At 41.8% G+C, this 27314-nt stretch overlaps 2 protein-coding genes across 2 annotated transcripts in view; one reads left to right on the top strand and one right to left on the bottom strand.

Moving 5' to 3' along the window:
* Positions 1-503: 503 nt before the first annotated feature.
* On the bottom strand, positions 504-11085 carry sf3b2 (splicing factor 3b, subunit 2). The gene is made up of 22 exons (XM_085265676.1): positions 10920-11085; positions 10428-10474; positions 10153-10200; positions 9053-9280; positions 7460-7510; positions 6979-7063; positions 6764-6843; positions 6333-6441; positions 6030-6121; positions 5582-5794; positions 5372-5494; positions 5197-5277; positions 4872-5099; positions 4637-4786; positions 4432-4521; positions 3690-3797; positions 3487-3594; positions 3077-3219; positions 2337-2438; positions 1571-1670; positions 1270-1461; positions 504-887 (listed from the first exon to the last, which is right to left on the bottom strand). Exons 1-22 carry the CDS (start codon positions 11047-11049, stop codon positions 816-818), a joined length of 2580 nt encoding a protein of 859 aa, XP_085121802.1. The 5' UTR covers positions 11050-11085; the 3' UTR covers positions 504-815.
* A 1391-nt stretch (positions 11086-12476) lies between these two features.
* The window catches only part of capn1 (calpain 1), a 34747-nt gene continuing 19909 nt past the window's right edge, over positions 12477-27314 (top strand). Inside the window, exons 1-4 of the mRNA XM_085265742.1 lie at positions 12477-12628; positions 16452-17180; positions 21866-21935; positions 23230-23348. Of these exons, the coding sequence (XP_085121868.1) occupies positions 16923-17180; positions 21866-21935; positions 23230-23348 (447 nt within the window). The 5' untranslated portion in view covers positions 12477-12628; positions 16452-16922. The remainder of the gene's footprint in view (positions 12629-16451; positions 17181-21865; positions 21936-23229; positions 23349-27314) is intronic.

The raw sequence follows: 27314 nt of genomic DNA, 5'->3' as shown, positions 1-27314 counted from the left end.
GAAACACCTCGAGGTGCTGCTCGATGGACCTTTAGATTTGCACTTTACCTGACTGTGAAGCACCAACCAAATACAATTGCATCGAACTTCTAATAGGAATATGTTAGAGGAATAAGTTGGTGAGATTAAGTAAAGATTTCTTGCTCTAAAAGTCATTTTTTTAAGCCTTCTTTCTGGGCCACTTGTGTTTAATAGCCAAAGTGGAGAATATATAAACATATCGGGCTCTTTTATCTTAGGTCTGAGCTTGTTTGGATATGGATATTCTGGCCAGGTAAACAGAAGTGATCAGAAGCAGCCTTAAAACTCAGAGGCAGGAATTTTGCAGCTTCAGTGGAAGCAAAGGCCTCACAGAGACAGTACAGGTCATTAAGGTTCAAAGTCTAAAGTCCCGATACTTCAGCTGACGCAGATGGGGAAAATGTCTTGCATTTTACCACCAGCGTGTAATCACACCTCCCCAAAGAGTGCAATGAAATGAAACAGAAACCTGGAGGCAGTAAGATTGTGAACTCGTGTTGTCACGTCATTTATTTACAAAAAACAGAAAAAAAACATGGTTACTATGAAAAAAACAAAACAAAAACATAACCAAGACCTTAAAAAGTTCAACACAGAAAAATGCACCTTGCCACAGTCATGTGACACTGACTACATGAGACACGCCCACGCTGTTGATTTACGGTTTACTGTTAAAGCGCTAACAGATGATCGGTGCTGCAGTGTGCATCCTCTGAAATTCAAATCTGCCTCTTCCTCTTTCATTTCCTGCGGTGGACGACTCTCTCGCTGAGCTTCGTTTTGGTTCATCTCCTCTAGAACTTGAACTCTTTGTATTTCTTGGCGCCGCCTCGTGTGTCCTGCGGCTGGGCCTTCCTCTTTTTTTGCTGTTTGGCGACAAGGAAGAAAAAACGCAGGAGGAGGGGGAAACTATTAATATTCAAATGTCACCCCAAGGGAAAACCTAAGTGACTATTGACTTCCACTTTCCTTTAGGTTATAAACAGAACTCATTTACAGTAACACGCTGGTAATCGACACATCAGGTGTGTTGGTCATGAGATCAATGACGTGGGAACTAGTAATTTTTGACCTCTTAAACAAACACAATTGATTTTTTTTGCTTTGAACTCCTCTGCTATCTGCCTGCAACATTTCTTTAAAGTTTCCAGGAGCTGAGCGTGTAATTGGGGCAGAAATCAGCTACACAAAAACATTTGTGTGAAGGAAAAATGTTTTTAAAAAGCCACTAATTGTGTGTCTTAGTACCTTCTGTTTGGCTGCGTGCTCAGCCACCATGTCGCTGAAGTCCTCCTTCTCCACCTGAGCCTGCTGCTCTCTCACGTGCTCCTCGTACTTCTGCGTCATGGCCATCGGGTCCAGCTCCAACTCCTCCGGGGCCAGGGCTACCTCCACGCCCTGCGACTCCTGCCCTCCGCCAGCCTTACGACTGGCCATGGCCTGAGGAAAGCAGAGAGGTATTTAAGATTCAGCTAGAGTGGCAGAGGAGAACGGGAACGAAAAGAAAAATGGCTGTAATGTCATTTCATTTGGACACACTTCTCCTTACCGCTGACATTTCGTAAATGTGCGTCGAGGCCATCATAGCTGCTCCTACTGGGCCCGTTCGTCTTTCAGGGAGAACAGTGAACAGCTGTGGCGTCTCATTGCTGCAAAACAAGAACGTGTCAAACTAAGAAAAGCGCACGGTGCTTTAGAAACACAGAATAGTTCTAGCTTTTTCTAAATGAATGCTATTTCTATTAAAGTGTGGCATTAGACTTTATAACACTTAGAAAAATCGGAGTGGGTGTGATGACATTTACTCCCTGCTGTTTACAGCAAAAGTGACTCATTTTTTTTTTTAGACAGTATCATTCATATAAATAAATATGAATGGGTCATTCCATGTCAGCTCCTCAAATGCCATCAAATACCAGGACAGTTTGTCTCTGGATGAAATCGTCTCTTTTTTCCTTATATTTAAGCTTTAATATCTGTGAAACCTTATTTGGACTGTTTTAAAGGATATTTAAACGTCCAAATATTTTACAGACCTCGATCATCCGTCATTCTTTGTTAGCTTTACAGAACTGTAGTACCGGAAGATTTCAAGGATCTAACTCCAATACTCTCAAAACTGGATGCTGGGAAAACATCTAAAAACACCCCAGTACTCACCCTTGAAATACTTGGAGCCAAAATGCACAATTTCTATTAAGAAGTGCATTTTTCACTTTTAGTTTTTTTGTTAATTTTTTTTTTTTTTTTTTTTTTAAAGATAAACCGTATGATCCAATGGTTAATAAAGAGGCACTGAGTGGAGCGACACTCACCCATCCATTGCCTCCTCGATCTTCTTCTTCCTCAGCTCGATCAGCTCCGGGGTCTCCATGCCGGCTGGTACTGATGAGAAGCCTCCCGGGGTGATCAACCCACTGAAACACACAAAGCGACACACAGCACACGGTGAGTTTATTGGTGAGCACAAACTTCAGAAAACGCCATACCGTCAAGCCTTGAGAAAGGTCTAAAAGCTGTGGGCACGCACGCACGCACCCTTCTGTTAGCAAAAAGCGAGGACATGAGATACGGACCAAATAACCCAGTCAAACACTAATGTGACTGGACACTTCCCGGCCCCGTTCTCAGGTCATTTACAGTCACACGCTAAATGAAAGAAATAGTTTTAAAGTTAATGTCGATCTCAGCACTGATGTCTGTCTGATACTTAAGCTTACACCTTACACATCTATAAAATGGATCCTTCGAAGTCTTTAGCTGCAAGGTTCATTTTTATTTTTGACATATCCCCAACATTAAAAACAGCTTTAGCCCGAAGCGCTGAGCCTCACACGCTCTGAGCTGAAAACACATGAACCCACTTTGAGCCAATAAATAAATGTGAGCAACTGCTGACTGAGATGTTTGTGGGCAGCCATGTTTGTGAGGTGCTACCTTTTTGATTTGCTTTACACTTCAGGGTAAGAAAACTCTAAATACGATTTAAGACTCATCTATTAATCATTATCAGCTTCTTGATTAAATCACTGACTGCACTGTGCACATTAAGCACCTGTCTGCTGGTGTGAAGAATCCGGTTTCATCTGGCTTCTCCTCGTCGCTCTCCTCCTCCTCCTCCTCCTCTGATGATTCCTCATCCGAGGGTTCTAGCTCGCCCCACGTTGTGTGGTCCACCTCTTCTTCCTCCGCCTTAGCCTAAATGCAGAAACATGTTAGTGTATTAGTCATCGTTAAGAGACGGCCATAATATGTGTAGCAATCGAAAACAAAAACCTAAACGGTGAAGACAAAAGACTTCAATTTGGATGAAATTCATACCAAGAAATGCACCAACAAACAATCATACACAAGAGTTACTGTTGGTGTAGGACTTAAAGTAACAGTATTTACACTTTTACATTGTTAAGAAGTTATTATGATGATTAGAATTATTTTTCTGAGGGTATATTGTGCACTCCTGACCTGGAAGTCTGCAGAATTGGTCCCGAACACGTCGCCGTAAAGGGGTTTGCCCATCTCGTCTACCGGGGGCTTCCCCCAGCCTCCGGCGTGATAACCAAAAGTACAGTTCTGATGAAGGGATGCAGATAAACAACATCAGGAAAAATGAGCAATAACTGATTCACTGACATATTTGTTAAACTGCTTTTTGGATATTTTGTTACCTCCGGGATGGGAGAGTTCAGTCCAGGGATCTTCAGGTTGGGATAGGAGGGAGGAGGTCCGTACCTCTGCATGGCTATCAACCAGGGAGGCGGCACCTTGTGGGCGTTCTGACGATGAGGACAAAGCAAAAATCCAAGTGAAATGCTCGCTCTGCTTCCTCAATTCGCTCCCCCTGTACTGATTGCATTTTCCAAGCTTAAAATATGCTCAGCATTCATTTGCGTGCCTGTTGGTGTTGCCTGCGACAAAAACACCGCCTGGATATATTTATATAATTGTCGTTACAGCAGCATTGTCCTCGTTACTGTGTCGGTGTAAACAAGTCCTGTCACGTCTTATCTGACACATTTATTCTCACAGCTTGTACATTCAACCACTTAACAGCAGTAACAGAGAGAGTGACATAATGAGATAGCAGGGAGAGTGATACTACAGAGCAGGACAGTAACAGCAAAACAAGAGCGGCTGATTTATTTCTGTCGCAACTGGAGCTTCATACAGTAGCTTTATATCACACTCTTATATAATTACAGAGTCTCATCACTGAGATCAAGATGAGCCCAAGAACACGATAAACAAAGACAGTATGAAGCTCTAAGATCACCAAGGCTCGGTTTCTGTTTATATGCGCTCAGATTTGTGTGTTTAAGAGAAACTGCAGTCAATTTAAAACACGTTGGCTGTTTTTTTGTGATTTAGTTCATTAAATTTGCACAACGTTTGAACAACAGTGAAACTCACAGGTCCAACTGGCATGCCCAGAGCGATACGCAGCTCATCGGACAGATCTCCGGGTTTCTTCTCTTTCAGACGAGTTTCAAACTCTTTACCCTGTGGAGCCACAAAACACAAAGTAGGTCATGGAGCGTTAGCGCTCATAACGTCCCTTTGATAAATGTACCTACGTGGTTCTGAATACATGTGAGAAAAGCGAGAATTCTTGTACCTCATAGTAAAGGTCTCCGTGGATGGTGAGCTTGGGCTTGATTTGCCATTTGAAGAAAGCATCGTGGAGTTTCTGGTAGTCGATGTCGATCTTTCCCATCTTGGGACGAACCTTCTCTCTCATTTTGGTTTTCATAGTTTTGGCATCCTCCTGCGAGTGGACAGAAAAACAGAATTACTAATCATGCAGTATTATTTCTGCTAATGTTGACTCAGACCATCAGAAGAACACCCACCTTCTCCTGCAGAGCCTCCCTCATCTCCTGGATTCCCGTCCTCCTGATGAACTCGGGCAGCTCGAACGGCGGCTTCTCGATACCTCTCTTTCCCTGCAGATACTTTCGTTTGAAGCACCAGTGTCTGGGCACCGGCACCGTGTTCCTGGTGGCTTTTAAGTGCACGAGCAGCTTGGGCTCCTGAGCTGTCACATCGTGCATTTCCACCACATCTGGACGAGCCACCAACTGAAGTGAAGTGGCAGCAGGAGAAATAAAAAGTTATCATCTATTCAGAATCAGGCACGGACTTTTAGACTGAAAACACAAACCATATATTTTTTACCTGTTTGAGTTCAGCCACTGTCAGCCGGTTCATCCTCCTCAGCTTCTTCTTGGATAGTTTTGGGACATCCGGCCTGATTTCCTGCACATGAGAAACATTTCAGATGTTCAGCACATGAGCAGACAACTACTCGTACTTTTTGCTCCGCTCTCGTAAAAAATGGAGGTGTTCAAACATCATCACTGTCGTCACTGTCTTTCTTCTCCTCCTCAAATCCTTTTTTCCGCAGCACAGCCGTCTCGTTCTTCTCCGACTTATCGGGCTCCTTCTCCTTCTCTTTCTTCACATCATCAGTCAGCTAGAAGAAGACAAGGACAGACAGACTGCATTAGAGGTGGGGATCAAAGTGGATGCGCTTATATTCAACTATGTCTGCTGTAGTCACCTTAAACGCCTCAAAAATTCGCTTGAAGAAGATGTAGTTGGGGTCGTAAATCTCTGGCTCCTCTGTGACGTACTCAATCTCCACCTCTTGCTCCTTCTCTTTGTCCTTCTCCTTGTCGCTGCTCTCCTTCTGCTGCTGCTCCGCCTGCTCCTTCTTCTCCTGCGCTCGCTTCTTCTTGCTCTTCTTTTTGCGGTTCCTGCGTTTGCGGTTTTTCTGAGGAAAAGTTTGGTTGACAAATTCAGAGACGGGACAAACAAAATTAAACAAAAACTGCCTCATAGTGGAGTCATTCATGCCGGGACCTACAAATCCTGTTTTTACAGTTTTGTTTGCTGGGTTGACAATTTTAAGTCGCGAGCGACAAATATCAAAGTCAATTCATCAAGCATGGACTCACAATGCTATGACTCTTAAAGGTGCTCATCTTAGATGCTTAAAAGAGGCTTACATCTTTTTTAGACATCTGGCTGTCGTCATCTGTCTCAGACATGGGCAATGCAGATGAATCCATATCTCCTCCCTCATCTTCGTCTTCATCCTCTTTTGAAAGATATACACATATATATGTATATTAAAAAAAACGTGGAGATCATACTGTAAAACTTCATTTTCCAATCAAACAAAAATATTTTTTTTGAATTGGACAACTTCAGACAATTATAGCTGGTCTTCCCAGTCCGTCACTACAGGACAAAACTGAATAAAAATACAAAGGTTTTTGGTTTAGCAGCAGTCTAACCAGATGACCGACCTATGGGATCAGTGAGTTGCTCCTGCCTGATCTCCTTCAGCTGGAGGATCTTCTCCAGAGCCTGAGGGATCTTGGGCCCAGTGACGCTCATCTCCTCGCTCTGCCAGCTCTGAAATTTACACCAGAAAAATGTGGGATTAGGGAAATTTTACGTGCACCGGTGTGTCTAAAAATAACAACAACAAAAACACCACTGTGTTTCAGCAAAACTTGGTACTAGAATGTTTGTATTAGACCACAATTTTGACTAATGCATGCATGTCTGGACACATAATACAAACAATGGTGGAAAAGGGGTCAAAGAATCTCATCTGGTCATGTATAATTAATCAACAGGTCAGCAGAGATTTTCAATATCTTTAAAAGAAACTTCGGAACAGTTTTCTGAGAAGACGAAGTAACGCTACATACGGGAAGGAGTGGTGGTTTACCTCTCTGTTGTCCTCTCCAGGAGGAGGCGGCACTCTGTGTTTCTGAACTGGTAACATGCTGACACCTGGAGGCAGAGGCCCTAAAACACACAGAATTATTATCAAACAAAAAAACTCCTAAAATGTGCCGTTTCAGAAGAAAAAAAGAAATTAAAAAATGTATTTCAAATTCATTATATAACATTTCGTGTTATTTAAAACTCGCTTAAACTCACCTCTGATTGGAGTGACAGTGGGCATGGACCTGGGCTGCATCTTGGCCATCTCGTGCTGACGCTCCTGTTCCAGCAGCACTGCAGCCTGACGTACGAGGACGTACGAGGGGGACAGAAATGAATATGTTTATAATTTGCAGTAGCACAAAAGAGAAATTTTGCACACAACCAAACAAAAACAAAAAAAATGTCTGTGGTGTCATTCTTCCACAACATTTAACCCCAAGTGAGGGTGCCAGCACACTAATAAAAGTCATGGCCTTGCTTTCATATTCAGATTCTCACAGCACACCATACAGGACCCACTATGCTGATTCATCTGTCACTCCCACTCCACTCTCCCTCATTTGTGAACGAGATACTTTAAAATTCTCCACTTGGGGCAGCAACTTGTTCCCACACCAAAGTGGGTTTTTTCACCCTTTTCCACCACGCAGCTCCTCAAGAAAATATTTCAACTGAGAGTTTTTCACCCTCTTACCCTTTTCTGTTGCTCCAAAAGATCGTGTTCATCCATGACATGGGAATCGCCCTGAGAGAGCCACAAACAATAACAGCCAGTCAGTGAACACAATAGTGTGTTATTCTGATTTACACATGACATTACATTAAAGTCTTCAGGTCTTTTTTAAAATTGTGCTTTAAGTTATGATCACATCTCAGAATTTACTCCAGGGCTCTAGAGTGCGACCACATTTTTCAATGGTGTGACTAAAATAAATAAATAAATAAATAAAATTAAAAAAAAGCGATATTGATTCATTAAATCCTGACTCGACTTTTGAATATGTGTTTTGCCAGAAACGCCAGGAGCTCAGGTTAAAGCTCACAAAACTATTTCAATAACCTCCAATCAGCAAATGAGAGCAGGTAAACGGATTCCACACAAAGGCGTAAACACCGAGCGGACCCGACGCATCAGAATCAGCTTTCTCTTTTTCGGCTTTCTCACTCGGCGACACGTACACGCCGTCGGGGCTGAAAGCAGACAGCTCACTGATTCTGATGCGTCTGCGATTTGCCACTTTGTGTTTACGTCTTTTTTGCGTTCGATTCTGAGCTGCAGATTTTGTCTTTCTCAAACCCAAATTCACTGAACCAGCAGCAAAAGAAGATCCAAACTACACTTCACATTTGATAAATCATCAGTAATCTTCTCTCACGTTTGCCGTTTTGTTTCCACCACGATAAACTCACTGTTGTTTACAGCGCTGTCGGACGCTGCCTTTTCTTTCTTTTTTAACTTAAATGACCTCGGACAAGAAAGCCTGATTTCTGCTGTTCAATACTGAAGACGTTTAAACTTTTTAAAACTATGCAAAATTACAGAATATTTTTAAGGTTATCTGCTATAAAAAGCCAGGCCAGGAAAATCTCCTTCATGTTTTTCTGAGTTTTATTCTCAGTTACTTTGACACAAAGGCATCTGCTGTGATGCTTACTCCTCTGATGAAGTCTCACAAGTGTCAGTACTGATAAATGATCAGAATTATAATATTTCTGACTGTCTGAGGCAAAATTGAATCGAATCGAATCAGCACCTTGTGAATCACAATCGAATGGATTGTAGAAAAAAGTGATGATACCCAGCCCTAGTGAGTAGCCTAGGCCGACAGAAGTGGATGTAGCTTTGGGTAATGACAAAAGATGAAAAGAACTATTGATTATTTTTTCTCTAAGTTAAGGCCTGATCCGTCTGAAATTGATAGCCAGTGCTCTGACACAGAGCCATCAATCTCTGAACGCTGAAAAAGCACAGTGTATCCAGAAAACACATTTTATGCAGCGATAAATGCACGGCCCAAGTGTCCCCCCTCTCTCTCTCAGAGGCCGAGATGATGATTAAGTTTAACATTGTCTACAATATTGCCAAAGAGTGCCAAAGCACTTTAAGCACAAGCACTTTTTCAGTAAAGTATTTTTCTTGTAGAACTGTGCTCCAAATAAAGAGTTAGGCGCACCAGTGCAAACCTTGGCAAAAAGTTAGTCTAGAGCCCTGAACTCTACGCTTTGAATGCAAAGAAAAATGGCAAAAATGAGTGAAACATTAAACTTTAGGTCCAGCTATCCTCACCTGCTTGGCTCTCTCCTCTTGCTGTAACATCATGGCTGCTCTATGCTGAGCCATCTTCAGCTGATCATCCTGTGTGAGGCCAGGTGGTGGCAAACCAGAGTGGTCCATGCCCATGTGTATACCGGGTGGAGGGGGCCCGCTAGGAATCATGCTCATAGCTGGGATCATACCCATACCAGGAGGCATGGGGGGCATAGGCATTGGGGGCATGGCAGGGATACCTGGCATCTAGAGAGGAGGAAATACAGGAGACTGATGTAAATGTGAAGCGCGAAAGACTGAAGTGAACTTGTTTGTGTGACCATCTGAGTGAGATATTAAGGTGTTCAGTGAATTTCTGTTTCGGTAAATTGCTTCTTAGTACCATTTAGCAGAGGTCTACAAACAGACAAAACATACTCAACTGTAACACATTTGCAAGAGTGAAAACTTAAATAAAGGTACTTTCGTCTGCTCCGTTGAGTTAAAACAGCAGATAGCTCTATTATATTTGATTTAGTAGAAGCCCGCCCTGACAGAACGAGAAGCATGTCCTCCTAGAACGGGATCTTTTCCTTGTTAAGTAAATGTGTAACACTGTAAATTTTGCATACCTTGTCTATGAACTTGCTTTAGTTATTCACAGACTAAATCCTGAGGCCACTAAGGTGGAAGCCTTCTGCCTCCTGGCTATGCCAACGATTCTGATCTTAAAAACTGAACAGGATTGGTGACACAGGGCAGTGCTGCCTGAGTCCAGCACCGACTGGAAACGCATCAGACTAATTGTTGTGGACTAAGCTCTTGTGACACTTGTAGAGGAACCAAATGGCTTGTAAAAATGGGCCAAACACCCATTTTAATGAAGCAGCCCCATAAGACACTGCGAAGGACCAGGGTAAATGCCTTCTCAAAGTCCGCAAAACAAATAGCGGTAGACTGGATGGGCAAACTCACACACACCTCAAATATCCTTGAGAGGATAAAAAGCTGGTCCAGTGTTCAAAAATGGCAACCGTTAAACATGTAAATCAAAATATAGAAAAAACACTACACTGACATGTGGTTCACCATTGTATACTGCAGTATTAAACAGATATCAGCGTTTCCCTCCAAATTACCTGGGAGCCCATTTGTTTATCATCAGGTTTGCTGAGGAGAATCCCAGTCTGTGGAGGGACACGTACAAGACACAGTTTCTTTAATTTTAAAGAAAAGGCGGGGAGGTCAGAGAAACAGAGCTAGGATAGCTAGGATTTACTAATAACTTTTCCTCAGACTTTATTCAAGACTAGTCTAGCGTAGCCTGAAAGGTCATCAACAGTTAGAAAAAGCTTCATCACCATACCAAACAGCTGAGCGATGACCGGATAAAACTGAATTTAAACGCATTTACCTGCATCATGTAGCCCTTCAGTCTGTCAATCAACTCCTCTCTGGGACCTAAAGAGAGAAAGAATGAATCGGAAACAGCTGTTAAACAAGGTAGATATGAATCTAGGCTTGTAATATGTACACCAAAAATGTACCAGAACAACTCTGAGCGCATTTTAAAGTTGTGCAAAACTAGCTAACGCTGACCGCTTCGTATTAAAGTTAGCAAAGCAGCTAAACCGCTGCACTAGTTACAGAACTCATATTAAGGAAAATAGCTAACCAAATGGTCATAACTTTATCCAACTTGCATCACAGGGATTAAAATGTCACGTACTCGATTAATTAGTGCGTGAAATGAACTCAACAGAGTGTAAACATAACGCAGGCCTAGCTTAAACTCGTTGCAACGGAAGCATTGCGTTTTAACGCTACTAGCTAAAGTTAGCAACTGGCTAGCTGCCGATAGCCAAATACTGTCTATGTTAGTGCTCTACGCGGGTGTTCTTCTTACCCATGTTGGGTACTCCCAGCTCTGCCAGCTTGCCCTGAAGATCCGGGATGCTCCATGTATTCAGAGCTGCAATAGCACTCCCCAAATCGGACGGGAGAGAGTCAGTGCCCGGCGGTCCGTCGGATGCCATGTTGAGGTTAGCTCAATGGAACAACGGCGGCAGCGAAGCACACGCGAGAGCTTGGGAAAGACGCAATGCACCACGGGACGTGAAGTATGAAGAGAGATTTTTTCTTTTAATTCAATGCACACTTACCCCAATAATCAGTCAGAACACGTGCTTTCAAAATATAAATTCCTAATAAGAGAAAACATAAAGAGGGGCAAAAATCATATTCTTCAACTGTAGTCAATACATTTGTGTGATCTCATAATCCGTCATCATTTCAGACAATGCACACACAGCCTAGTCACCCTCAGCTTGAACTTTAGCCATCAGGTAAAAAGATACAGACTAATACAATCCCATACAAACAGACGCTAATCTGTGGCCCCAATCCCCCCCCCTCCCCCCCATAGACTGTGATCATTTACACATTTCTGTGCGATCATTACACCCTAAATTCTGTTTATTATCTACATGTTATTATTATTATTATTATTATTATTATTATTATTATTATTAATTTAATTGTTTGTTTTTTTTAAATTTTTTTACTATTTGTTCTTTCTGTCTATTTCATAGAAATAACGCTCATGGACATTACACCTTATTTATAAATCGTATTTCTGTTTATTAAAACCTTATTTAGCATAGTTCCAACAGCACCCCCCCCCCCCCCCCACACACACACACTCAACGTGCAATATCACTGACCACACTGCACCTCTCAATGCACCTGCTAGTTGGATGGCATGTATGTGTATGGATATAGATGTAAGCGTGTATGTGGAAATATGTGTGTGTATGTACGTACGAATGCATATATGTATATATTCATATATTCATATATGTATGTATGTGTGTGTGTGTTGCTGGTGTATGTATAACTTGTACATATCTTTCTTGTGTAAATGTAAATTTGTTGTGTAAATACTTTGGCTATTGTGTACTTCACACACATGGAGAGATGCCAAACTGCCTTTCATTGTTCTTGTAACAGTAACAATAAAAAAGCTATTCTATCTGATTCTATTCTAGATGCGCTGCTACCCGAAGTCACTAGATGTCATTGTTGGCTGCTTAGACTTGAAATCCTGTAAATGATGCCGTTAGAAGATTAAAAAACTTCTCTATTTTTACATTCATAACATACAAGTCTACTGAAATTTAAAAATAGTTATAAAATAGAAATACTGTACGTAACTAAACTTCAAAAAGAGTCTAACACTTGGTAAATGTGGCGGTTTTTTTTTTAGTTAGGATAAGTATTTACAGAGCGATATAAAGGGATTTTTGTCTTTTAAAGGGCAGCTTATTGCATGTGAACACACAGTACCATAATGAACTACAGTATCAAGTAAAATCTGCTGCAAACAAAGAGCACAACACGACAGAACAGTGCACGAATCCCTCCCTTTCAGTGTAGTTTTATGACCTGTGGGCACTGCGCAGTCGCATTGAAACAAGGGTACACAGCGGCAGCAGGGCGTTTCTTCTGTATAGAAAAGAGGGGAGGGTACAAGAAGGGTACATACTAAACATGGAACGCAGAGCATGTTGAATTTCCGTGTAGCTATTTTTTTTTTCAGAGGAAACGCATTTGAAGGTAAATATGAGTTTTCATCCTTCAACATCACTTTGCATCAGCAGTTTAGTGTCGGGCTGCACTTTGCCAATCGCGTTTGTCCTCCTGGCATGAACTTCTTCTTTTTTAAGAGCAGAACTGGAAGTTTGTGAGTTATTTTTTAGGTTAGTTTGTGATGCCGGAACAAACCACAGTGAAACAGCAGTCTGTCCCAGATTTCACGAGAATAATAACCATCAATCATTAATCATTAATGTGCTGATTCCGCAAAATTTGCTTTTGCTGTCTTACGCTTTATTATTATTGTTATTATTATTATTATTATTATTGGTTTTAACTGTGTCTGATGGAAGTGAAGCCAAAGGAAACTCGTCAAACCGCTGTTCGCTTTGCTGGTTGTGTTTCGTTCTTTAATTTCAATGTTTTCCCAGGGACCACACCTATCTATCACAAAAGCGACTTACTTATCTGTGTGAGCCATGCGTCCAAGTTAAAGTTTTATAAAGAGCTAAATCTGCGTGAGCTGAGGCGCATGCTCCAACGAGCATTCTCCAAATGTAGCGCAGTGTTTCTAAAAGCTGTGTTCTTCTGCAGACTCTGATGAGAAAAAAACACAGTAGTCACCATGTTCCCTGCAGCGGTCACAGTGCGTGCGTGCGTGTGTGTGATCTCTCTGTTGGTCTATTTTCTCCAAACACTTTGGATATTTTTTCTCACAGTAAACTGTGTTGCAACATGAACCCCTGCATGCAGAAATACACCACAGGCGGTCAGAAGGCTTACTCATGCCACAAACTCTTGACTCCACCCTCCCAAAGGCAACACTTACTTACTATCAGCATGCATTTAATCAGCTCGAGTTGTGAGGAGGAAACTGGACTCAGACAATCATCAGCAGAAAAGCATTAGTCATACATTGCTGATGATTGCAGTGTTTTCACGGCCTTTGCATGCCTGCTGCTTCAGTCGTGTGTGTTTCTACCCATGGCTGCACGACCCCTATGTTAAAGGAAACATCCTGCTGATGTGCCAAAACAAATAAGTAAAAGAGCCGGGTTATGGGTTGGATAAAAGTGCACATTCTCAGTTTTCTTGTCATTATACTAAGTGTTGCATTGCTAGATGATACAGTACAGTACACACATGCATGCGCATTCTTGTGTGCTGCCACCCGGACTGGGGGGAAGGCTAAGCATTTGTGTTGGGATATGGAGTGAGGGTATGTAGGCTGCATGTATTTCTCATGTGAGGAGAAGTAAAATATTCATTAGAGTCCGACTGAACTGTTGTTGGGTAAAATGTGCCCCGATGGCAGCCAGCAGAGGTAAAAACCACACGACTAAAGTTTTAACAGAACACGTTATGATCCTTTGTTGTTGGTTTAAGTAATGGGGTCATGGGTGTTTTGTCATGGAACCAACTTAGAGTGACATGCATATTGAAAGCATATGAGTAATTGTTTGTGGTCTGCAAGCATTTCATGGTAGTGGGTGTGTTTTGTGAGGGGCAGTGGCGTTTTTCCTCACAGAGCTGTCACCTGACACACTTCTGCCTATAGCCAGTAGCTCCTCCCGTTCTAGGAAAAGTTAATTAGGTATTAAGTGAATTTATAGGAGTGCTCAAACATGTCATTCAAGTGACAATGGGCATACGTTAACAGTTGGAAAATAAAGATGTTGAAATCAGGCGTAACTCCTCCTTCCTGCCACATTTGGCACATCCCTCGCTGGAGGTTGACTATAAAAGTAGTACAGAAGAGTCTGTCTGGACTGGTTTGGCAGTTCTTGGGATCAAACTAGAAGGTGCAGTTTGGAGGAGAGGTAAGAAACAAACACATGGGCCTGACATAAATCTGAAAACCTGCATTTTTAACCAGACATTTGTTAGGATTTCATGATGGACTTTGCAGTGAGGGGAAGAACAGTGAAGCACATTTTTATTAATGTCATAAAGGGATGGAAGTGGTCAGCAGGATGGATCCATGTATTCGTATTTATGCCGTATGCTGACCGCACCATCCTAATGTTTTTGCTAAAATTGAGTCTCATTAGACCAAAAAATTTATATTGTTCAATTCTGCAGAACATGTGTGAACTGTAGCCTCAATTTCTTCTACTTAGCTCACGGGAGTGTCCCACTGACGTAGCCCATCTGCTTGTTGTGTGTGTGTTGTGTGTTTAGAGACACTCTTCTGTTTACTTTGGTTCTAAAAAGCTGTTATTTGAGTTACTGTTTGCTTCCCATCACCTCAAAGCAGTCTGACATTTCCATTTTGACTTCTGACATCAAGAAGACTTTCACCAGAGAACTGCCCCGCGCCAAAATTTACTCCGTTTTGGCTCATGCTCTGTAAACTGTAGAGATTGCTGGGATTTCCCCACAGCAGATTAGCAGTTTCTGAAATACTTAGACCAGCCTGTTTGACAACAACTGTGCCACATTCAAGGTCACTTAAATCACATTTCTTCCTCATTTTGATGCTCAGTTTGATCTTCAGCAGGTCGTGTTGACCATGTTTAAATACCTGAATACATGTGATTGGCTAATTAGATATATGCATTAACAAGCAGTTTAACAAGTGTAACTCTAGAAGCCTTTTCACTGAAGATATTTTCGTGTCCACATTTAAATAGTACATACCTTTATGTAAAAAAGAAAAACACTGTAGTGATGCTAACACTGATATGTGGTACAGATGCTAAATAACTCTTTATAAAGAATGCAGGAAGAAGCAGAAGTAGTTGTTACAGTGGTGGCAAAAGTGCCTTTGTTAGTGTGAGTAGTAATGCTCGTGGTAAGAAATATAATAGTTGTGGTGCAGGCAGCCATTATGCAGCACTTTCAGCTTTGCTAGCTGTAGCTTTAGGGATCTATTAGCAGAAATAATGTGTAGTACTCATGCAAATGACCCTAATGTAGTTTCATCATGCTAGCAGCAATAGAGGCACATGTGCAAACACAAGTCTTAGTGTTGTGTAATTGAACAAGCTGGGAAACCTGCTGTCACAGCTGCATGCTCAGTTTTTGGCTCTCTTAGCAGCAGCATTCTTCACTCAGTCAAATGGGCCATCTTTGTGGGTGTGGTTCTCTGTTAGCAGGAGGAGGAAACTCTTACATGGCTCCACTGCTACACAAGCCAGTGAAAGCCACTCTCTTTTCTGTTGCTGCTGTGACGGACACCTGTGGACTGAAAACAGGAAGTGCGTATCTTTATGTGCATATCTGAGGTGAGGGAGTGAAAAAAAAAAAAAAGGCTGAGAGAGTTGAAAGAAGATAAAAATAAACGCCTTCCACTCTGTGTTTATTGGAAAAGACGCAGACTCAAAGCAACAAAGTGAGACTAACTCTGTCCAAAGCTCCAGTTCTGTCTGCGCCGGCACTAATGATAGAAATGCTTCTTCATCTCAGCCTCTGCTTAATTAAAGCGTCTCACAGAGAGCTTGTGCTTGTTCTTTGCCTCATGCAACCTTTATTGTGCATCAAAATACACACACCCCTGCTTTGTTATTAATGTGCTTTTCTGATTAAACATTGACTTTAAATTTAGTTCTCACTTACACTGTGCACACATTCAGTGCACCACAGTAAAAGTATCACAGATGTGCCAACTTTGCCGGGCTTTTCTAAGAATGCACATATATGGATGACTGCAAAGAAACAAGGACGCCTCGTTTGTCTTTTAAACTCTTAGTGTCTGTGCACATGGAGGGTGTGCACAGCCTCAGCTTTTGTTCTGTGATGTACGCGTAGATAGTATTGGTATGTACAAACTTGTATCTTGGATCTCACTGGATAACCTTTTCACTTTTGTGCTCAATTTCTCACTTTCTTTGTTTTTGTGCAGGGTTGTCCGCTGCCGTGATAAGGACAGGGTGTGATCCTGCACTGCGTGAACGTGGCAAAAAAAGAACAACAGACGGGGACTGGTGTTATCTGGATCTTTTGTAATGAGGAAGACGTCTCTACTGTGACAAGCTTTGGATTTTTGAGCTTCTCCGTTTGTGACTGCAATCAAAGCATCCAGCTAGAGTGCAACCACATACACCACAGCCAAGCAGCAGACTAGCCTCATCAGTGTTTAATAGCATCTTCATAGCTACTGATGTTTTATTCTAACTGAAGATTGAGCCTTGAAGCCATTACCACTGTGTATCAGGTTTACATCAGCACAGTGCTTTAGATTATAAAAGCTCAATAGGCTGCTGTTGCGTCTTTAATAATTGACACATCTTTACTTCTTATTGTGGTTCCAAAGAGAATCAAATTGATAGCAGCTGTCAGTCCTACTGTTCTCCGTTAACTCCACAAGCTCAAGATGGCAGAGCAGCCCATTTATGCCACAGGCATGGCCTACAAACTGAGGAGCCAGTGGGATCGTGATGAGGGCCTGGGGCAGAACCACAATGCGGTGAAGTTCTTGGGTCAGGACTATGATTCTCTGAAAGCCCAGTGCCTTCAAAGTGGGAGATTGTTTGAGGACAGCCTGTTTCCTGCTGTAGCGTCATCTTTGGGATTCAACGAACTCGGCCCCAGATCGGCAAAGACCAGCGGCATGCGCTGGATGAGGCCCACGGTGAGAAATTGCGGCGGTGGCCGTGTTTTTGTGTCTTTTGCCCAAGCGTGGGTAAGGGGAATATAGAAGCCTTTCACATCATTTATTGTAGATGTTTAAAGTTATAGACGGTGTTTCCAGATTTATTTACTGTGTTTTTTAGAAGGTTAATATCATTTTAATGTCAGACAGTTATAATACACTGTGTTGCTAAAAGTATTCACTACCCCATTAAATAATTAAATGGAGGTTTTCCAATCACTTCCTTGGACATAGGAACTGTGATAGGATTCCACCTGTGCAACAAGTCCAGACATGAAATTTCCTCACTACTAAATATTCCACAGTCAATTGTTCGTGGTATCATAACAAAGAGCAAGCGTTTGGGAATGACAGTAACTCTGCCAGTGTGCTTAATGCTTTAACATAGCAAGAAATGTTGGTGATGGCCACTTCCTGTTCCAACATCACTGCACACCAGTGCACAAAGCAATGTCCATAAAGACATGGATGAGTGAGTGTGGTGTGGAAGAACTAGACTGGCCTGCACCTCAACCTGAAAAAAAAAACACCTTTAGGAAGATCTGAAGATGTTATACCTGCAAAAAGTGGACCATCAACATATTAAACCATATGTATTAAGAATAAGATGTCACTTGAATTCATATAGGTGTGAAGACAGACGAATTAATGCTTTTGGCAACCTAGTGGCGCTGTTTTTCTACAGTGTAGCAGACCACACCCCTGAATTGTATTAGGTCTTATCTGGCTGCACTGCATCACAATGCAAATGTCTGACTCATGCCTACAAATGCCTCCCTCAGATATTTGGTGGTTTTTAAAGTAGCAGCTCCTTTGTAAACAATGTGTAATGTCTGAACGAGCCACTAACAGTAGAGTAGGTAATTGTCTGGAGAATTCACAGCAAGCAAGTGGACATCTTGATGTCCTGCACATGACTGCAGCACCATAGCCTGAGCCATAGTATTTTAAATATGTGCACCCATCTGACAAGAGCTATCTGCTGTTGCATGCCCTGTAGTCTAAAACTCGTGTTAGTGTGCACACATTTAGTGCACCAGTGCCTAAAAAAACCATGTCCCATGACCACCTGCAGTGGGTGTGTTTAAGCAGAGCTGGCAAGCACTAACATTTGACAGCAGTCCCAATCTAAGCAATTCGCTGTTGTTCTGGCAACAAAGCCTCTGCACCCCACTTCCACCGGGCGCACCTTGATCTTCCAGCCTCTGTCCTCTGCCTCAGCTGCCAAGTTGGCACACCGCAGCTTCTTACGCTCGAATCCTTCCTCAATTGCGTCCTCCCATGGTACCGTCGGCTCAATGATGTAAGCACGTTTTGGAGAGTTAGACCAAAGGACGAGGTCTGGTCGCAGAGTAGTTGTTATGATCTCTGCGGGAAAAATTAGCCTCTGATCCAAGTCCATGTGCATCTGCCAATCCCTGGCAACCTCCAGCGGTCCCAGGTCCGGGGTTGGGGGGCTCGTCCTCGGCTTGTCTCCCTCCCGGACAAATGCTTATGAAAACTGACGCTCCTCTTGGTTCGTGAAAGGTTGAGCGTTGATGGATTTTCTTTTGCACTCAACTTTCTCGGCTAGACACCCGAGGACCTGGTTGTGTCTCCATGTGTATCTGCCCTGAGTAAGGCTAGTCCTACAACCAACCAAGATGTGCTTGAGTGTGGCTGGGACTGTACACAGAGGGCAAGATGGGTCCTTTCCAAACCACAGCTCCAGATTTATTGGGGAAGGTAGCACATCGTATATCGCTCAGATGATGAAACTTAGTCTATTAGACTCCATTCCCCAGATTTCACTCCATGTGCGTTTCCTCTCCCAGTTCATCCAGCGATCCTGCTTGGTCAGCGCTACCGCTCTAGCATGTCTTACTGTTTCCTCCTGTCGACGCACCTCCTCCACTACCATTTTCCGATGTTCGGTTACAGATGCCTGTTGCCACCGAGGTGTTACTGCTTCAAGTCCAAATCCTCCTCTGCCCTGTTGGACGTGGTGGGTCACGTCCAACAGGGCAGAGAAGGACCTTATTTATTTTATTTACTTTCTGTCATATAGTTGCTGGGTTATAGGCGGATAAGACTGTTTATTATGGGCAAAGTTTAAAATAATAAAGTCATTGTATATCAGAATATGAGCCAAAAGCTCAGACTTCAGACTGCTGTAAATGATTTGTTTCAGACATTTCGTTATTATTATTATTTTCTCTGGACTCTGCATGATGTCAAAGAGAGGGCATATTCCAGATATGGTCATCTCAAACCCTGAAGTTCCAACCATCACCTATAACAGCTCACCTCTAAGGTCTTTTATTACCTGGTACACTTAAGCAAGCTTTCTTCACAGACTTGCGGTCTTATGAGGGGCCTCTTATATCACATCGTCTACCATGTCATGTCTTTTCTTCTCTCATCACCTTTTACTCTGTTATAAATACACCAGTGTGGTCTGTGAAGCAGCACCAGAGAAGAAAGTGGAATTGTATTTGTGAGCATGCCTTGAACACGGTGTGCTCTCTTTTTTTATTCTATTTGCAGACACTGTGGCAAGTTGCTGTTGTCAGTTCTGCAGTAACAGAGCGAGCTGTGGTCTTAAAAGCTTTGCCTTGTGATAATTTCGGCTTTCTTTTGAGTATGCAGATCGTCACGTTATCATGAGTGTATGTTTTTTGTTTCTTTGTTGCATCTAATGCTTTTCTGAGGTCTCAGCCTTCCAGAAATAGCACTTCATAATGCATGCATCACCTGCACCACAGGATCTGTAATATTTACACTAAGAGGGTCATGATGCCCCCCCCGCCAAAAGGCTTTGTGTGAGTGTTTAAAAATGCCCAGGATGCCTCAGTGAGTTAGGCCATGTGTTGAATAGTTGGCATGTTTGCTTAGCATGACACAAAATATTTGTTTTTATAGCTTCGTGGGGTTTCTCACGCTCACCACACTGAGTACAAAAAGGTTTAGGAAGCAGGAAGTTGTGCAAATCAAATGTGAACAAAAAACACTAGACTGGGAGATTTTTCAGAAAAGAGCTTTGACAACTTTAGGATTTGCTTGCCTAGCTCGCTACAATGACTAAGAGTATTGTGCTTGAAGCTAGCTCCATTAATCCCAAAGAAAACTACCTTCTTACAACTTCTTACTCAATTTATTATTTGGTATTAAACTAATAAAAAAAGACTCTACTTGATCAGTTACTTTATTAGAAGCTGTTTTAACTGTGTCTACTAGCTATAATTAGCTAAAATAGCTTTTGTGTGTATGAACTGCCACCTTGATACCCGCTGCTCCCAGGAAGCAACTTAAAACAGTTCACTCCATCTGTCGATCTAAGAATACATGAATTTTAATAAGGTATAAACAAGCAGATCATCTGTAGAATAGAGCATTTTGTATTTATTATACTAGCAGATGTCTGTGCTACAGTATTGTCTGGCCTGTTTATGATGTTAACCCTAAATTTAAATGAAATGCTGCTTGTGTTGTAGATGCATTTAAAAAAAACAAACAGGTCATTTTTAATTCAATTAAATTCAATTTTATTGAATCACAACAAAAGTTGCCTCAAGGCGCTTCATTCAGCCCTGTGCTAAGTGGTTTCCAGGCTATGTGATAATTTCATAATATGTGATAGAGATAAGAATCTTCAGGAGCCTGAGCTGTACCCGTGTGCCAGGTTTGGTTGCTCAATTCCTGATAGTGTTTGAAGAGTTGGCAGACAAAGAAACAAGCACACAGACAGAAATGTTGCGTGTTCCTCCTGCACTAATCCAGAGTTGTTTCTAAACCTTGACTGAAAGACTACATGTTTTAAAAACTATTTGGAGCCCACGTGTTGAAAAGTAGAAGTTTTGTTTTGTGCGTGCAAGATCTGGTTAATTGTCCCAAGCTTCAGTTTAAAAGTAGCAATCTGACAAGATAGACCAGACAATTGCCCAGCTCGATTCACACATGACGGATACGAGAGAGCGGCATTGGATTGTCTGCCAGCTAAGAGTACAATGACTGTTTCCCAGGGAAGAAATAAATGCATGTATCTGCTGTGTAGTAAAGTTTGTAACAGACAGTAAGTACATAAATAAACTGGGAAGTTTGCTGTGTTCGTTGACTATGTTGGACTGTTGCAGAGCAGGATGTGGGTTGCACAAGAGACATTATACGCAGAGACATAGCACTCAATTCTGAATTGCTGCCCTGCTACACATGAGTTTAGGTTTCCTGCAGCTGCCAAATCCCACTTTAACTCCTGACTGTAAGCACTCCTGTCAGGGGTTTCAGGCTCCTGGTAGCCACGGAGCTTGAAAAAGACACTTAACTTTAGATTATAGAATCAAAGTGGGCAGCTTTGTAGACTTGCTTCATTAGCTCTGTTATTGTTGCTTCAGTTCATGTCTGACACTAATCATCAGTTGGAGATAAGACTGATAAAGATGCAGTGTTAAATGACAGATTACTTGCATAAATCTCTAATGATTAATTTTTAATGTTTCTTCTATCAGGGAATGGGTACCATTGGTATTCTTGCTATCATTGTTTGGGTTTCCAGAGCAGGTTCAATGAGATGAAAATGAGAAAAGAAAGGGAGGAAGACGACATGTTTGCAAAATGTATGTCTGAAGGCAAAGAAGTGCTAATTTGTGTGTTTGTGTGTGTGTGTGTGTGTGTGTGTGCACCGACAGGAGCTCTGCAAACGGCCCGAGTTCATCGTAGATGGAGCTACTCGCACTGACATCTGTCAGGGTGCTTTGGGTAAGTCCCATTGGGAGTGTTCCCAACTGTTTCAGTGTTACTACTGCATGATTCATCTATTAGACCCGAGGGGTAGAACTGAGATTTAATCTGGCAGAAAGCAAAAGAGAACACTGCCAAAAGAACAAACAAACAGGTAACTGAGTGCATAGATGTTAGTTGCTGTGCTAAATCTAGGGAGATGCTGGATGCAAGTCATGAATAAGTGAAGCTTCCCTCTACTCCGCATACAGCATGAACTTCAGCGAGACACAGAACCTTTCACAGCAAAAATCTGATATAGAGAGTGGGATAATCCAGATATGGTCTTGTGGTAGTTCTTTCGGGGAAAAGAAAAGTTTTAGTTTTTAAAAAATATATATTTTTTATTTTATATAACATTTATAATTTATGCCTTGTCATATCTGTAAGCAAAGGCATCTTCCATTTCTTTCAGTAGATATCTTAGGCACTGCCAAAAGTATCGCAAAAACCTCCAAAATCCTGAATCAGAAAACATAATACATTACTCTGTTGAAAAGGATCAGTGTTCGTGTAAACAAGACTAAGAAATCACTTTTTAAAGGCTTTACAGACTTCAAATCAGAAAACCTTTTTCCCCCCATAGAGGTCTTTTTGCAGCTGCATGCAAAAACCATATAGAATGGAGGCTCCACCTACATCTATATTTCCTACTGTCTATGGACACAAAAAAGTTTAGGAACTCCTGCGTGTTACTTGTATGAAAATATAAAACTCAATGACTTTATTTTTATCTTGAGTATAACTTTCAGCAGAGAAGTGTAGCACTGTTGTGTGTCAGTAACACAGCCAAAATAAAACCTAAAGTTTCAATAACATGTCAGTCACAACTCCTCCCATAAAAGACAAGATAACACAACACCGAACGCAACACGGTTTTGACGGTAAAAGGATAATTGTAGGTCTTGTAACAGAGAATATGATGACAGTCAAACTGCTAAATGAACTATGCCAGTCATTGGCTTCCCATCTTCTAGCCAATGCTCTTTGGCAACACAGTATAATAATGGAAGTGGCAACTGTGGCTTGAACCCACTATGGAAGTCCTACTAACAACATGAGTGAGTCATGGCGAGTCTGAGATTCTGTGCTCGCCTCTCCCATTTCCCAGAATGCAAAGCCTGTGCAAACCTTTACTCTTTGTGGGTGAATTCCAGTTTTGTGTGTGGCTAAAAGTTGAAATTATTTGCTAATGTAAACACAGACTCGTGCTTATCATGACAGCTCTCAGTTGATTTATAATGGTAGTAAAACTGTCTTTGCGTTTCTTCAGGGGACTGCTGGTTGCTGGCAGCCATCGCATCGCTGACCCTAAATGACCATCTCCTCCACAGAGTGGTTCCTCACGGACAGGGTTTCCAGCAGGGATATGCTGGCATCTTTCACTTCCAGGTAATGACTACTGACAGCTTCATATCCTTTCCTTTTGTTTTTTCCAAACATATCAAAGGATAGCGCCTGAAAAACACTGCAGACAGCTGTTACACGTGACCAGCTGCAAGCGGTTATCAGGCCAAAAGCAGGTTACTGAGGCCTGAATATGGGTATGGGCTCTCAAACTAAGTGCAAGTGATTCCAAACATGACAATTTATACGCAGGTTGTGATGTCGGCTGCTTATATAACACAGATGAGCTGCTGAGCAATGCTGTTTTTTTCCCCCCTCAATTCCTCAATGACGACTTTCAAACTGAGGTGGAAAACTGATATTTATCTGAAGATATGGGGAAGCTGTGAAACACCAGAGATTGGACTTTTGAATTCGCTGCATCTCACTGCTTCCTGTTGTGTTATTTTGTTGTAGAAACAGGACATAATGCAACACTTCTTGCTGTGCAACTTTTTTTTTTTTTTTTACGATTTTTGTGGGCATTTCTGGGCACGAGCTGGTGCACATGTTAGAATCTAATCCACACAAGATCTGGCAAGTATATATACATTGTAGACCCTCACTAATATTCGGTTAAAAGCCCCATAGCAGATCGATTCAGAGCTTGAGATCAGAGCTTTAGGAAGGACATTAAAAAAAAGCTTAATGTTAGTCTGCTCTGTCCATTCCAAAACCAGTTATGATGTGTTTGGGATCATTGTCCTGTTGGAATACCCAGCTGAGTCCAAGTTTCAACCATTTAGTAGTTGCTTTGAGGTTAAGTTAAAGAATTTATTATTCCACCCATGTGAAATGTACCAGTACCGCTGGCAGCATAACGGCCCCAGAACATGATGTTACCGCCACCGTGCTTGCCAGTCGGTGCAGAGTTCTTAGATGTGAAAGCCTCACCTTTACTCGTCCAAACACATCTCGTCATTGTGGCCAAATAGTTGAATGTTTGTTTTGTTTTACCATAAAACTTTTCACCAGGAGGCATTTGGCTTGTCCATGTGGGGAACTGCTTATGGTTAACAGATTACTTGGATGATACTTTGGGTTCTCTTGCAGACAGGATAATTTTTACCTGTGTCCACTTGTTTGTTGTTCTGAGTATCGGTTAATCCAATGACTGCTGTCAAATCAGTCCTACAACTACCAGTTGTACTCAATCATGATCACTAATGAGAAGTTAAAGCCCTCGGCCTTGTCAAGTTGAGACATTATAGAACCTAAATCCAGTTTATTAAAATATTTAACGTCCCAAGACCCGAACTCTCTCATGTCATACATTTTTAATTTCTCCTTGCTATGTGGGATGATTGGGACCCAGTGAATGGAAAAAAACAAGAATTACCTGAAATTTTTTTTTTTTTTTTTTTTTTTTTTGGGGGGGGGGGGGGGGGGATTTTTTTAACCTGAGTTTTGCTTCTGAGAAAAATGAGATCCACATATGAGTACATTCGCTTTATATTTCAATAGAACAGGTGCAGTATAACATCGTACGTGGATTTCAGGCCCTTGTAGAGCAAAATTTTGTGTTTTGGTCTAGACAACCTAAAATGTGTTGTGCACATATGTGGACGCCAGGTCCTAGAAGGTTAAGTGAGTATATGTATCTATAGGAGCCTTTACGTGGATTAGAGGAAGTCCGCTGTAAACCCAGTCCTTGTTTTTTAACGTCATATGGCTTACTGTTTCCTTGTATTTAATTCTTTGTCTGCGTCTGACAGACAGGGATATTACCTGCAGCTTGCTTACAGCCATAAGGTGTGTTCTGGTTTTGAAATGGAGTCGCAGTAGGAAGAGTATCAGGGCGTTGTCAGTTTCACAGTATTTGCCAAGAAAACTTGAGCAGCACAAGATTCTCTGAAAAATGCCCAACGACTATTCAGCTGTAGGCCCGACGTTCAGGTTCTTCTTCTTTGAACAGTATCCAAAAGCTTAATTTTCTGAGAAGAAATAGAAGGTTAAAAGGCGGCGTTGCTGCTATAAGCCTGTCTTTTTGTTTGTCAGTCCACACTTGAGTCGCCCAAGGTAACTGACCTCACACCCCCTCACCCTGCCAGTGGAGATCTGAGCGTGCTCTCCAAACTGGCAAAAAGCCACTTCCTTATCAGAAACTGCAAGTTTAAGCACAATCTAATCTTTCAAGACAAAGGTAAAGTTGACTATCCCCCGTCAAATGTGTTGAGTGCACATCGTAGCTCAGTGTAACAAGTTCTGCTTTGCAACATAAATACAAATGTTTTCTTTGGTGTGAGCCTCTTGCTGCCGACTGGGGCTTATCAGCTGAACTTTGCACACAACAAACACTCACAAGCAACATAGCTGCTGCGCGCGCTGTGGCGGGGACACAGGTGTTGGCCTGACAATGCTACCTTTTATGTTGCGGCCAGTGAGCAGGTAAGCAACATGCACATGCAGCCCAACGCTAGATAGGGAGTCGTATTAAAGCAGTGGTTTATGATTATTGCACTTTCAATTTGAATGTGGTACGTTTACAGCCGAAGTGAGGGAAGATGTGATTAGAGTGTGCAAATCCACGCTTTATTCTTTTAGAGTGGAGTTTTCACCTCTTTTTTTTGCTTACTGGCACTTACAGAGATGCTGCTAGTTATTATGGTGTTATTATCTGCATGGTTTTCAATGATAAAGCAGTCTCCAGTGACAGCAGTTCGTCATCACATCAATTCATTTGTAATGTTTTGCCCCAACTGCACTTTGATTTAATGCTAATATAGCCCACTTCAGTGGCATGTATTAGCATTTCATTAAGTATAGCAGTGCTATTGAAGCCTGTCAAGCTGATGTTTGGTTGTTCTGACAAAGCAGAATGAAAAACTCTACAGTGTGTCCTGCTCTAGTGTTAGACCCTTTAAAATGTCAAATGTGAAATAAATGTGTTGAGGTTTTGCAGTTATACGGCTGCTAACGATGTGATGTTGACTTGTTTGTCATTTTGGATGTACAGTGGGGCAAAAAAGTATTTAGTCAGCCACCGATTGTGCAAGTTCCCCCACTTAAAATGATGACAGAGGTCAGTAATTTGCACCAGAGGTACACTTCAACTGTGAGAGACAGAATGTGAAAAAAAAAATCCATGAATCCACATGGTAGGATTTGTAAAGAATTTATTCGTAAATCAGGGTGGAAAATAAGTATTTGGTCACCTCAAACATGGAAAATCTCTGGCTCTCACAGACCTGTAACGTCTTCTGTAAGAAGCTTTTCTGTCCCCCACTCGTTACCTGTATGAATGGCACCTGTTTGAACTCATCATCTGTATAAAAGACACCTGTCCACAGCCTCAAACAGTCAGACTCCAAACTCTGCCATGGCCAAGACCAAAGAGCTTTCGAAGGACACCAGGAAAAGTATTGTAGACCTGCACCAGACTGGGAAGAGTGAATCTACAATAGGCAAGCAGCTTGGTGTGAAAAAATCAACTGTGGGAGCAATCATCAGAAAATGGAAGACATACAAGACTAGGGATGGGTATTGATAAGATTTTAACGATTCCGATTCCATTTTCGATTCTGTTTAACGATTCGATTCTTTATCGATTCTCTTATCGATTCTTTTTTTTTTTAAAAAAAAGGAGAACACTAAGGTCGATTAGCTCAGAGCTTTGTTTTATATCTTCTCTTTGAACAAGATAGAAATTTAGGAGTAACATGGCCTTACAAACCCAACAGTGAGATCTTGAGAGATCCAGCCTACGGCTCTTCAATGGGGTGTCACAGGGTCCCCAGGAAAAAAAATTGTAAATGTAAAATAATAAAATAAATATTCTTGTGAGACATATCACATATTGACGGGGTCGGGTTATGTTAAAAAGTATAAATTGTTATACTTTGTTCATTGGTTCAAAGGTACCCCACACTTCTTTTTTGTTTGCTTGTTTGTTCTGGTGTATTTTTCATTTGAACTGTTACTCTGCCAGAGTACTCATATTTACAAGATGGCATTGAACGCCCCATTGGTGTA

The sequence above is a fragment of the Mchenga conophoros genome, linkage group LG3 (genome assembly GCF_057382185.1).
Source record: "Mchenga conophoros isolate Kocher_MC1m ecotype Shallow Benthic linkage group LG3, M_conophoros_male_GT1.1, whole genome shotgun sequence".
Lineage (NCBI taxonomy): Eukaryota > Metazoa > Chordata > Actinopteri > Cichliformes > Cichlidae > Mchenga > Mchenga conophoros.
This window is presented reverse-complemented; position numbering and strand designations above follow the sequence as displayed.